This window comes from Suillus subalutaceus, assembly GCF_016647625.1.
Source record: "Suillus subalutaceus strain FC151 chromosome Unknown DFJ58scaffold_100, whole genome shotgun sequence".
Lineage (NCBI taxonomy): Eukaryota > Fungi > Basidiomycota > Agaricomycetes > Boletales > Suillaceae > Suillus > Suillus subalutaceus.
In genome coordinates, this window is record NW_024540349.1 from 145,385 (window position 1) to 157,149 (window position 11,765).

At 46.6% G+C, this 11,765-nt stretch overlaps 4 protein-coding genes across 4 annotated transcripts; 1 reads left to right on the plus strand and 3 right to left on the minus strand.

The window, feature by feature from the left end:
* Positions 1-526: 526 nt before the first annotated feature.
* Positions 527-2,006, minus strand: DFJ58DRAFT_852925 (ClpP/crotonase-like domain-containing protein; the record flags this gene model as incomplete). Its single annotated transcript, XM_041393837.1, has 5 exons — positions 1,205-2,006; positions 1,014-1,160; positions 843-957; positions 723-785; positions 527-666 (listed from the first exon to the last, which is right to left on the minus strand). The coding sequence occupies exons 1-5, from the start codon at positions 1,568-1,570 to the stop codon at positions 527-529; spliced, it is 831 nt and encodes a 276-aa protein (XP_041240814.1). The 5' UTR covers positions 1,571-2,006.
* DFJ58DRAFT_907232 (cytochrome P450) lies at positions 1,868-6,354 on the minus strand. The gene is made up of 16 exons (XM_041395048.1): positions 6,230-6,354; positions 6,155-6,179; positions 5,970-6,106; positions 5,863-5,918; positions 4,089-4,224; positions 3,928-4,031; positions 3,684-3,872; positions 3,483-3,634; positions 3,314-3,429; positions 3,128-3,257; positions 3,061-3,074; positions 2,825-3,014; positions 2,718-2,774; positions 2,455-2,667; positions 2,271-2,403; positions 1,868-2,213 (listed from the first exon to the last, which is right to left on the minus strand). Exons 3-16 carry the CDS (start codon positions 6,015-6,017, stop codon positions 2,129-2,131), a joined length of 1,623 nt encoding a protein of 540 aa, XP_041240815.1. The 5' UTR covers positions 6,018-6,106; positions 6,155-6,179; positions 6,230-6,354; the 3' UTR covers positions 1,868-2,128.
* Positions 6,355-6,850: 496 nt separating this feature from the next.
* On the minus strand, positions 6,851-7,290 carry DFJ58DRAFT_802359 (uncharacterized protein). The gene is made up of 2 exons (XM_041390926.1): positions 7,196-7,290; positions 6,851-7,146 (listed from the first exon to the last, which is right to left on the minus strand). The coding sequence occupies exons 1-2, from the start codon at positions 7,270-7,272 to the stop codon at positions 6,936-6,938; spliced, it is 288 nt and encodes a 95-aa protein (XP_041240816.1). The 5' UTR covers positions 7,273-7,290; the 3' UTR covers positions 6,851-6,935.
* A 1,882-nt stretch (positions 7,291-9,172) lies between these two features.
* On the plus strand, positions 9,173-11,398 carry DFJ58DRAFT_687221 (uncharacterized protein). Its single transcript, XM_041383322.1, has 5 exons — positions 9,173-9,801; positions 9,854-10,326; positions 10,389-10,794; positions 10,846-11,065; positions 11,116-11,398. Exons 1-5 carry the CDS (start codon positions 9,552-9,554, stop codon positions 11,117-11,119), a joined length of 1,353 nt encoding a protein of 450 aa, XP_041240817.1. The 5' UTR covers positions 9,173-9,551; the 3' UTR covers positions 11,120-11,398.
* The last annotated feature ends 367 nt before the right edge of the window (positions 11,399-11,765 follow it).

Genomic DNA, 11,765 nt, shown 5'->3' on the forward strand with positions numbered 1-11,765 from the left:
CTCGCTCTCTCTGATTCTTTCGGTCAAAACTGTGGCATTCTTGCGCTGGATGAACCGACGAACGCTCTTGATGTGGAAAACATCGATGCACTCGCTGAGAGCCTTGTCGAGTAAGTGATCATTGGCGGCCTTTTTCGACGAGAAGTGCTAACCTTTTTGAAGTATCATTAACGAGAGGAAGAATCATTCCAACTTCCAGTTAATTATCATCACACATGACGAGAATTTCCTTCGCAAGCTTGGTCAAGCTGAGGTGATGGAATACTATTGGTAAGGTTGTATCTCTGCTTTCTTCGCTTTGTTTATTTATATGCGTCAGGCGTGTTTCGCGAGATTCGAGACAGAAGTCTGTAATTGAACGCCAAAGGTTCCGATGAACTTGTCAATCCAACATCTTCAATTGAGTTGCTCGCTACATTGTCACACACTGTACAATACCATCATCAAGTTATCGTTATCCTACAATCTGACCCTCTACAACACCATGAGGTGCTTAAATATCTCGTGCAACACTCAGGCTGGTTTATCACTTGTGTGTCCACTGGGCTGCGCGCTTGGGTTTGGCGAGGAATGCTTGGAACCCTTCTGCATGATCCTCCAGTCCGAAGGTCGCGTGGTAAAGTCTGCTTTCGAAACGTAGCCCATTCTTTAGCCCCAGCTCTTCAGCTGTCAATGTTGATGTTCAATAATGCATAGTACGCTGTGAAAGGTACTTCACTGACCTTCGTTGACCGCCTCCTTTGCCATTGCCACGATGGGTGCAGAGAAGCTCGCTATCTTGCTCGCTAGACGATTGTTGTAATAGTTAAGTCACCCTCCAGGGAATTAAACACTCTGCGTACCTGTCTTCAAGGCTGCACTAAAGACCTGCTCTGTAGGGAGGACCTTAGCCACAAGCCCTGCTGCTTCGGCTTCCTTTGCACTAATCATTTCCCCCGTCAATATCATGTGCATTGCCTGACAAAGCAACCAATGTTAGTGATGCTGTAGGTCTCTGATCTTGCGCCAACTACTTTCGATTTCCCAATAGCCCTGATTAAGCGCTGCGTCCCTCCAGCTCCTGGGATGGTTCCCAGTGTGATTTCTGGCTGCCCAAACGTTGCAGTCTCTGCTGCATACAAAATGTCACACATCATCGCCAGCTCACAGCCACCTCCCAGCTGGATGCCTGTCAGTCAAGGTAGATATCGAGTGATCGACTCACTGCGATGCCATTGATGACTCCGATTATTGGCTTATGAATGGCAAAGAATCCGTCATTTAGATTCTTCAGATAGTCTTGATTATATGCATTGACAAAAGATAGTTCACTTTGCTCCTTGATGTCCGCACCAGCTGCGAGGTAATCAGATTGATTTGTGTAGAAAGGTTTTGGAGCTGACCAGCAGAATCCTTTTTCGTTGCCTGTCAGGATAATAGCGCCTACGCTGGGGTCGCTCTCGAACGACCTCAAAGCATCCAATAATTCGTTTATCAATGTTCCAGACAGTGCGTTATAAGCCCTAGGTCGATTGAGCTTGATAATCCCCACCCTTTCTGAGTGTTCAACGATAATCGTTGACTCTGACATACCCGGCTGTTGGTGAGTCTTGTGATCATCCACGTCCTTCAAACTTGAAGATTTGAAGCGAGAAGTTATTATTGGCACAAAAATCACGCGCTCTGTATACGGCGCCGATATATTCTGCTCAAGTCACTGTTGATGCCCAGTGAAAACCTATGGGTGGTGTATCTAGCGTCCTGGATGGTACTACATAGTTTAGCCATTTTGTCGATTGGAAATGGCGAGTTGTTGCATCAATCTAATACTAGCTTGTGTTACAAGATTACAGTACTAGATGGGCCAATTTGTTGTACATATTGCTTAATCTATCAGAATCTCTGAGAAAATATGCATTGCAGACATAGTATGGACTACAGACACAGTATGGACTGCAGGAATACTAATACGAGTGCAATAATGATAAACGACATAGCAACAGCGAGAATGCGAGAACAATTTGAGTGTGATCATCAGTGACAATAACAGCGAGAACCGTGGGGGACATGTTGCGATGGATCCAGGTAGTGTGGGCCCAAGAAAGAAGGAAGATATATATATGTATACATTCATTCACCAGAAAACGTGTCATATTCCTGTTCGGAAAGCATCCACAAATTCTGAATGGGCACGAGAGCGTGCTAAAATATTGCAAGGGAAGACCATAGGGGAGCTAAAGCGATGGAACGTTAGTGACGGGAAAATGGAATGATACGAGAAAACCAAGTACTGAGTGAGTCCCGTCGTGAATCGGGGGGTAAATTCGATCACTTTGCCCTGGTCATCTTTGGCAGAACAAAACTCCACCGTGGCCAACATAGTAACAATAGCGGACCACAAAGAGGCATCAGCGGCATATCGGCCTGATCAAAGAATTTATTAGCTCTATACGGTAATGAAATAACTCAACCCACCTGGACATGCACGCCGGCCAAAGCCGAAAACATATCTAGCAGGGTCATCGTCCGTCAGCGCATTATTGACGTCCAGGAACCTCTCCGGTATAAAGCTAGATGCTTCGGGATACCGCTTCTCATCCTGTGAAATGGCCCTGCACAATAACTTCAGTATTTTGAAAGCCAGAGAGGATCTATTATTTAACCATATGTTGGATATAACGATTGCTCCTGATGTACAATATCACAATATATTTGTTCACTAAACGAAAACGGCAGACCTTTGGGAATGAAGTAGCCATTGAATATATCATCACTTGAAGTACCATGTGCTATGCCTACAGGATTGTCTTTAGTGATGACGAGATCACTCGACAAGGAAGAATACCAATGGGTCCAACAGGATGCCATCGCAAAGTTTCCCGTAGGACCGATTCGACGTAGGGTAGCGAGGCTCTGTCTTCAAACGTGGGCAATCGAGCTCCTCCAACCACTGCTTGGATCTCCGCATGTGCGCGTCTCTGAACATCTGGATACAATACCATGGCGAGAGCAAAAGTCATCAAGGTCGAGGTGGTCTGAAGAGGTTGAGCAGAAGACAATCTGATTCGGACATCTGCTGACCGTCTCATATGAACCTGCATAGATATCTATCAAAGAACACAACGTTTCTTATGAAGAGTTGACGAACCCAGTACAGCAGTAACAGCTGCTTTCTTTAAGGCAGTCTCGAGAATGGGTTTTGATGCCTGATCTAGCTTCTCCATCCGTTGCACATTGTCTGATACCATAGAAATCTGGCTGAGGGACAAGTTGTCGGCCTTAGCAAGCACACGATCAACATATAGGATCGAACCAGATTAAAAAAGATGCCCACCATATGTTCCTGCGCATATTGGAACGGCCGGTTCGTCACTTCAGTCATGCGATGGGTCGAAACCTCAGCATCGCGTTTGAGCGCGGATCCCCAGCACCAGTCAGGTAACCTCAGTACTGCATGAGGGTGCGGGATGTCAAGTCTTTCTTATCAACAAGAGTGAGCTCACAGAAAGGGAAGAGTTTAAGTAACATTGCTTTCTCTGGGGTCAGCAGCTCAAAGCCAATAGCCGATGCATTTTCTACGATTTGAACCAGTGGGTCATCACGAGGACGAGTTTGGTAGCCGTACGCCACTGACATCGCAACTGATGACGAGAACCTATGAACAGGTTGATAATCATTTGATGTTTACAAATACATCGACTGACGTTGCGAAGTGAGAATGATAATGCCGAGGGTCATCAATTAGGTTGACGATCAATTCACGAGCCCGGTTGAGCTGCATTGGACGGAATTTGAGTGCAGAGTCGGGACGGAAAGTCTGGTGGAAGAGTCGTCGGCAAAGACGCCATTCGTCACCATATCTTGTGAATGCAAAGTTGACCGACCAACCAAATCTGCCAGGGCCTGTATTTCATAATGATTATATGGAAGAATGTTAGAGGGACGTACGGCTCGACTGTGGCTAAGTATGGTCGATCGGAGTAAATGCGAGAACGCTTGTCCATTAAGGCTTCTGCAACGTGCTGAGAATTGATCACCACGACCTTCCTGGCCTAGAAGTCGCACGAAAACCAAGTCTCCTGATGTAATTATTTACATCACATATGCACCATACTATCTGCCCACGTACCATAAGCAGCACCCCATTCTGTATAAGTCAACCAAGGCTCCTTGGTGTCGATAGATAAGACGTTCCCTAACAGTGGGAGCGGCGCTGGGCCAGGAGGAAGGCAAGGTTTATTCTGTCTGTTCTGAATTAACCGCGTAAAGGCTTTGATAACAACAAGGATGCAGGTAAGGTGATGGCGAGGATAGCAAGGCGACTATCAAGTGAAGGAAACATGGTTAGAGCAATGCGTGGGTAGATATTAATGCACGAAGCGAATGTTATACATAACTGCCAGTGCATAGAGAGTTGCTTACCACACCCCTTCATGTGGCGCAGGTCTGGTGAGCAGACTCTGGTTCAAGCTTGAAGCGGGAAGGAACGGGAGCTAATAGAACGAAGTAATCTCAGTCTCTGGAAAGAACTGAGATGCTCGGGCGTCTGCCTCTAGGCTATATAGTAAGTAGGATAGGAACAATGAAATATAAGTGACAAGGTATATATTGACAAGGACGAGCCGACGTCAGGACGTCGTGCTCACTTCTCTTTTGAGTTGCGCTCGCACTAGCTCACTAGTACTATCGCGCCGTTCCTATCTCGGATCCTTCGGTCGTTGACCCGTCGGATCTCTCGCCGTCCAACAGCAGGTGCAAAATATGTTATTTAGGGGCGCTCCAACCTAGTGCTGCCGAAGTTCAGTTCCGTCCGGTTTTTTCAAGATAATCGAGGACCGAGAACCAAACCTCGGTCAAGTTCACACAGGTAGGGTGGACTCTGGGCCGGACCACTTCGAACGGGTTCACGATGGTCAGGTTCAGGTTCGGACCAGTTCGAACTGCCGAACGTGATATAATCATTTGCAAAATTCGACATCCAATGTTGAACGAGCCAAAACCCCAACCTCGTGACCCAAATGAGTATACCTAGAATAAATAGAAGTAAATACATATTACAAAGTAAACCTACTATTATCAAATCGTATATAAGCAAATCTTATCGCGCTGTCACGGCAGTCCAGGTAGAGCTCTATGCCGCAGCTATGGCTCGTACAACTCTACATTACCAATATCTGCGAAAATACATCCTGCATATGATCTTGCGAAGCGTTTTTCAGCCACCACGGACCCCAGAAGAGGCTGCATGCGAGTACTAAGTAGCAGACTTAATGCATTACTATGTCATGGATTGGTGACGTACTACACCAGTACTAGTATGACTCAATTATTCTTTAAAGTCTAACTAAGTCCCGGTCGCACCGTACCGTGATGTCCGCCGAGTGAACCAACCAACCAAACCACTGTCTTCCCTCTATCGGGTCTGCCTACGAGACCATACCTGATAGGTCTCAATTGCGTCTCGTGCACGCGCAAGCAGGTGGTTGAATGTTAGTACATGTTACATGTTTCACATGGCACGTGCACAAAACGGAGCTCAGTAAAAAGTTGCGGAAAAGGGTCGAAAAAGGGTTGTCGAATATTTGATAGATTGGCCAGCTAGTGGGCCAAAGAAAGAAGGAAGACATATATATGTACGCGTTCATTCACCAGAAAACTTATCCAGAAAACATGTTCGGAAAGCATCCATAAGTTCTGAATGGGTACGAGAGCGTGCTGAGATATTGCAAGGGAAGACCATAAGGGAGCTAAAGCGATGGAACTGTTAGTGACGGGAAAATGGAATGATACGAGAAAAACCAAGTACTGAGTAATTCCCGTTGTGAATCGGGGGGTGAATTCGATCACTTTGCCCTGGTCATCTTTGGCAGAACAAAACTCCACCGTGGCCAACATAGTAACAATAGCGGACCACAAAGAGGCATCAGCGGCATATCGGCCTGATCAAAGAATTTATTAGCTCTATACGGTAATGAAATAACTCAACCCACCTGGACATGCACGCCGGCCAAAGCCGAAAACATATCTAGCAGGGTCATCGTCCGTCAGCGCATTATTGACGTCCAGGAACCTCTCCGGTATAAAACTAGATGCCTCGTGGTATCGCTTTTCATCATGTGAAATGGCCCTGCAATATAACATCAGTATCTTGAAAGCCAGAGAAGATCTATCTAACCATATGTTGGATATGACGGTTGCTCCTGATGTACAGTATCACAATATATTTGTTCATTAAACGAAAACGGCAGACCTTTTGGAATGAAGTAGCCATTGAATATATCGTCACTTGAAGTAGCATGCGCTATGCCTACAAGATTGCTTTTAGTGATGACGAGACCACTTGACAAGGAATAATACCAATGGGTCCAACAGGATGCCATCGCAAAGTTTCCCGCAGGACTGATTCGACGTAGGGTAGCGAGGATCTGTCTTCAAATGTAGGCAATCGAGCTCCTCCAACCACTGATTCGATCTCCGCATGTGCGCGTCTCTGAACATCTGGATACAATACCATGGCGAGAGTAAAAGCCATCAAGGTCGAGGTGATCTGAAGAGGTTGGGCAGCAGACAATATGATTCGGACATCTACTGACCGTATCATACGAACCTGCAGAGATATCTATCAAAGAACACAACGTTTCTTATGGAGAGTTGACGAACCCAGTACAGCAGTAACAGCTGATTTCTTTAAGGCAGTCTCGAAGATGGGTTTTGATGCCTGATCTAGCTTCTCCATCCGTTGCAAATTGTCAGATACCATAGAAACCTGGCTGAGGGACAAGTTGTCGGCCTTAGCAAGCACATGATCAACATCTAGGACCGAACCAGATTAAACAAGATGCCCACCATATGCTCCTGCGCATATTGGAACGGCCGGTCCATCATTTCAGTCATGCGATGGGTCGAAACCTCAGCATCGCGTTTGAGCGCGGATCCCCAGCACCAGTCAGGTAACCTCAGTACTGCATCGAAGCGCGGAATGTCAAGTCTTTCTCATCAACGAAAATGAGCTCACAGAATGGGAAGAGTTTTAGCAAGGTTGCTCTCTCTTGGGTCAGCACCTTAACGCCAATAGCCGTTGCATTTTCTACGATTTGAACCAGGGGGTCATCACGAGGGCCAGTTTGGTAACCGTACGCCACTGACATCGCAACTGATGACGAGAACCTGTGAACAGGTTGATAATCATTTGATGTTTACAAATACATCGACTGACGTTGCGAAGTGAGAATGATAATGTTGAGGGTCATCAATTAGGTTGACAATCATCTCACGAGCCCGGTTGATTTGCATTGGACGAAACTTGAGTGCAGAGTCAGGACGGAAAGTTTGGGTGAAGAGTCGTCGGGAAAGACGCCATTCGTCACCATAGCTTATGAATGCAAAGTTAACCAACCAACCAAATCTGCCAGGGCCTGTATTTCATAATGATTATATGGAAGAATGTTAGAGGGACGTACGGCTCGACTGTGGCTAAGTATGGTCGATCGGAGTAAATGCGAGAACGCTTGTCCATTAAGGCTTCTGCGACTGTGCTGAGAATTGATCACCACGACTTCCTGGCCGTAGAAGTCGCACGAAAACCAAGTCTCCCTGATGTGATTATTTACATCTACGATATGCACCATACTATCTGCCCACGTACCATAAGCAGCACCCCATTCTGTATAAGTCAACCAAGGCTCCTTGGTGTCGATAGATAAGACGTTCCCTAACAGTGGGAGCGGCGCTGGCCAGGAGGAAGGCAAGGTTTATTCTGTCTGTTCTGAATTAACCGCGCAAAGGCTTTGATAACAACAAAGGATGTGGGCAAGACGGCGAGGATAACAAGGCGACCATCAAGTGAAGGAAACATGGTTAGAGCAATACGTGGGTAGATATTCGATGCACGAAGCGGACGTTATAACTGCACGGAGAGTCGTTTACCACACCCTGCACCTGGCGTGTCGGAGCTGGCAGAAGACCTAAGGGGTAGGGACTTGTCTGACCTGTGCGACCATGTGCTGCAGGTGCAAAATGTTATGTCGTCTAGCGCGAAAAGATCTAAATTCAAGTCTGAGCCATATTTAAAGGTTTCGTACAACTCTCATTGAACAAGATAATTGTATTGCAGCTGAGAAAAAAAGTTGCGATATCAGATTGTAGCTCGACAATGGAATGGAGAATACGGACAGATCCACATATTCTTAGGCTGTCCATCACGAATAAATTAGGCTCGTTAAGCGAGTCCCGTTGCGGGTGTCCATCACTTCAACTTTGCCCTTCTTTGACGGAAGAAATGTTCAAGTACTGTGACCAACATGGTGACAATGCCATACGCATCTAAAGCACGAAACGGACCTTACAAGTCTCATGACCGCTCGATTGATGAGAAGCTTGTTGCCCACCTGCATGTCACGCTTGCGAAGTGGCGATGTCAGCAGAAGAAGAGGACATGGATATACTCTTATCCGAACACTGTTGTTCAACAATGCGGTTCCCATGCAGGCGAAGTAGTCATATTTAAGGATAGCAGGTCCGAAATGCACCATGGCTTTCGGTCCAACTCCTCGATGACTACGATATCCTGGATCAGGGATGGGATAAACGGAGGGAGTGAGACGAGACGAGACGAGAAATGACGACAGAGACACCTAGAGGAACAATCAAAAGACGTCGATTCGGTCGAACGCAACGAATAAGAGTCACGCTCGTCAATCCAGTTCCATACATATAAGAAGATGGACATTGCGTATATATGGAACACGCACCTTAAAAGACGTCGGACCTGAACGACGGATGTCCAACTTCCTCTCGGACTTCGAACCAAACGCCCACTTTCTCAAGTTGTAATCTATCCGTCACATTGATGATTTGAATGTCACATCTGTGTGAGTTAGTTTAAACAAGTGTTTCTTGTGAGTGATGATTTCTAGACTGTAGAGCTGATCACTCCGTGCAAATATTACGTTGAGTCCCCGAGTGCCAACTTCTGTTGAGAATCTCAAGTTCTCATAAATAAATAGATTCAGATCCGACTCGCCGATATATATTTCGGTAAGTTCCGCTCGTGCTTTTAGCCGTTTTCACGATCTGTCCATGGGGTGTTGCTGCGCTGCGTCATCCGGAAAATGCAGTCGGACAATCTATATTAATACGTAAGTCAAAACATAAGTTGTATGTCAGAAAAGGAAATAAAAATTACCCACAAAATCAAGTCCAACTTAGCTGCCACAGGCTTACATCGTTCTGGAATCTGCACCTCCGGGGCTGTGAGCCATCCCGATTCCTCTCCTCAATCGTGTCATTGTCAGCACTCTTCCCGCGTTCTTGCTAGTATATCCAGCGTGTGTAGTCAGTCGGACGTGGCTTGGTGTGAGCAGTCCGCGACTCCTTCAACAACTCGTCAAAATTCCGTGATCTGTGGTCCGCTCATTGTCTTCTACGGAGATTGTGACTGGGGGCTACTGCCAGGGGTGATCAACCGTACAATTATTTCCCGACAGGCTGGTGTGGTATTTCTGGAACGCATCGATTTCATTTTCACCAGTGGCTGTTGCACTACAGTTGTTGCCTTGCAATAGTTAGTCCTGATGTCCTCGTCATTGGAGGAGCTTCCTGTCCATGTTCGTCTGGAGGCACACGCTACCGCTCGCGAAAAAGCAGTTGCTGCAAGCGATATCAGCCCAGGTTCAATTGTTCTGCAGGTGCCATCCATGGTAGTTTCGTTGCTCCCGTCGGGCAAAGGTCGCCGATGTGATTTTTGTCTCTGTTCAGAAGCATCCGAAACCAGGCTGGCCAGGTGTACTGGCTGTGCTTCATACTGGTATTGCGGTCCACAATGTGCGTACCCACTGTTGATGACGTGTGACAACGGCCTTGAAAATATTCTCAGGCCAAACCTTGCACTGGCGATCGCACAAAAAGTTTTGCAAGAGACTTGCTTCCTTTACGGCATCAGCCGATTTTCAATGCCTGGAAGCGCACGAGCAACTAGATGCTTTGCTTCACACCCATCTTATAGCGGAAATTTCGTCTAATGTGTCTTCTGATGTCAGAGCAAAGCAACTATCCACTTTCATGTCTCTGCTGCCTGGACCGCAGTATAGCTCCCCCCCAGTTGCTTGCCCCATGTCTGTGGGCGTTGATGTGCACCAAAGCCTTGAAGATTTGTTTACTCGTTCTGGGAACAACAATTTCGCAATTCACAGTCATCTCACAACTATCGCTCATGGCATATTCCCTCTTGCGAGTCGCCTTTTCAATCATTCGTGTCTTCCAAATGCCGCTGCAAGATACGTGATCCGCCGAGGTCAGTCAGTGCGAATGGAAATTGTAGCTTTGCGAAAGATCAAGGCCACAGAAGAGGTACTTCGTTCACCTAGTATGTCAGATGGTCATTATAGAGTTAAACTATTCTCGTCTTGCAGATCTGTATTCCATATGTGGACCCTGCTCTGGTAGAGTTCCGTCAGCAGATCTTCGAGCTCACCTATGGCTTCTCCTGTACCTGCCCATCGTGCAATTTCCTCAGCACGCTTGGCTCCATTCCTTCGTTGCCTGTCTCGGAGGCTGCACTCGCAGAATTGGACAATACTCTGCAATCATTTTGTTTTCCTTCTGGAGATATTGACGATCGCACGCTGCTTGTGGGCTTAACTCTTCCAGACCTTCCAGAAAATTTGCATCCTGTACTCCGCGAACCGTATCTATTGCGGCTCACGGATGCCTTTAGCAGATCTTCTCACGAGGGTTCTTATCATATCGCTCTTGATGTTGGGCTAACCGTGCTTGCCGTGTATCTTTTAATATACCCAGAAAACTATCCACAGATTGGTAGGGAATTCTGCATCGTGAAAATCTTATCTCGACTGACGCTTTCAAAAGGTATGCATCTGCTAGAGATGGCAAAGACAGCATGGAATGCTGTGATCGCAACTGAACATGACAATGCACACGATGCTCTTGCTGAGACATCCTTGCTTAAGCGGGCCCGAGTCTACCGCAATCTTGCTAGCAACATATTGGAGTTGTTCGGTCCAGAAGGCGATCCAGCTGGCCCTCTAGAAGAGCTTGCGGTTTTGCAAAAACTACTTCATGAGGAACTGTGAGTTGTCGTAATGTCAGTCTTTCGAAAATCTGACGGACCAATTTCAGGTAACGACCACCAGTGATGCACCCGAGGTGTTTGCAATTAAGGTGGCGATTAGAGCTAGAACAGTCAAGAACGGATCATTACTACGGCAAGAACCACTCGCAAGCATGCTCAATACGTTCATTAGCGGACCGTGTCAACATACAGCTGGATAAGCTTGTCTCACTCAATCGACACCTTTTCGTAGAACTTCATATAGAGCACTGCGTACATTGATATATAATGTATGTTACATACAGGACATAAAAGATCATTGGAAGGCTCAGAAGCACTTCGACTCTTGAACTACGTGACGGTGCTCTAGCCCATCAGTGAAATCACACGCGCACGAACTTGAATTGTTACATGCTCCGAGGCTCGAGAGTCGGCTGCATACATAGTACAAGCTCGACGAGCACTCGATAAGCAGTTTGAACGAGCCTGTAAGTACTACTGTATCACTGCGTCGCACCATCCCAAGCTGCGCTTCCTTGCTCTGAAATCATATTGAACCAGATTGAACTGCCGATTTCAACCTGAACTTTGAAGTCGGTGGTTCCAATATTCTGGAACGTAACGGTGTCACAGGTGGAACGTAATACCACCTTAAGGCAGTACCAGTCTAAGCCAAATAAAGCCATGACATCAAAGTTTGAACATTGCTTCGCTTACG

Excerpts from the sequence above, each read along its gene's own strand:
- DFJ58DRAFT_907232 (XM_041395048.1), bottom strand. The coding sequence starts at position 6,017 with ATGACCCTGCTAGATATGTTTTCGGCTTTGGCCGGCGTGCATGTCCAG. Across the intron at positions 3,258-3,313 it reads AATATGCGCAGGAACATATG|GCCGACAACTTGTCCCTCAG; the intron begins GTGGGCATCTTT and ends GTGCTTGCTAAG. Across the intron at positions 2,214-2,270 it reads TTCACGACGGGACTCACTCA|CTCCCCTATGGTCTTCCCTT; the intron begins GTACTTGGTTTT and ends CCATCGCTTTAG.
- DFJ58DRAFT_802359 (XM_041390926.1), bottom strand. The coding sequence starts at position 7,272 with ATGCAAATCAACCGGGCTCGTGAGATGATTGTCAACCTAATTGATGAC. Across the intron at positions 7,147-7,195 it reads TATCATTCTCACTTCGCAAC|GTTCTCGTCATCAGTTGCGA; the intron begins GTCAGTCGATGT and ends ACCTGTTCACAG.
- DFJ58DRAFT_687221 (XM_041383322.1), top strand. The coding sequence starts at position 9,552 with ATGTCCTCGTCATTGGAGGAGCTTCCTGTCCATGTTCGTCTGGAGGCA. Across the intron at positions 9,802-9,853 it reads CTGGTATTGCGGTCCACAAT|GCCAAACCTTGCACTGGCGA; the intron begins GTGCGTACCCAC and ends AAATATTCTCAG. Across the intron at positions 10,327-10,388 it reads AGATCAAGGCCACAGAAGAG|ATCTGTATTCCATATGTGGA; the intron begins GTACTTCGTTCA and ends CTCGTCTTGCAG.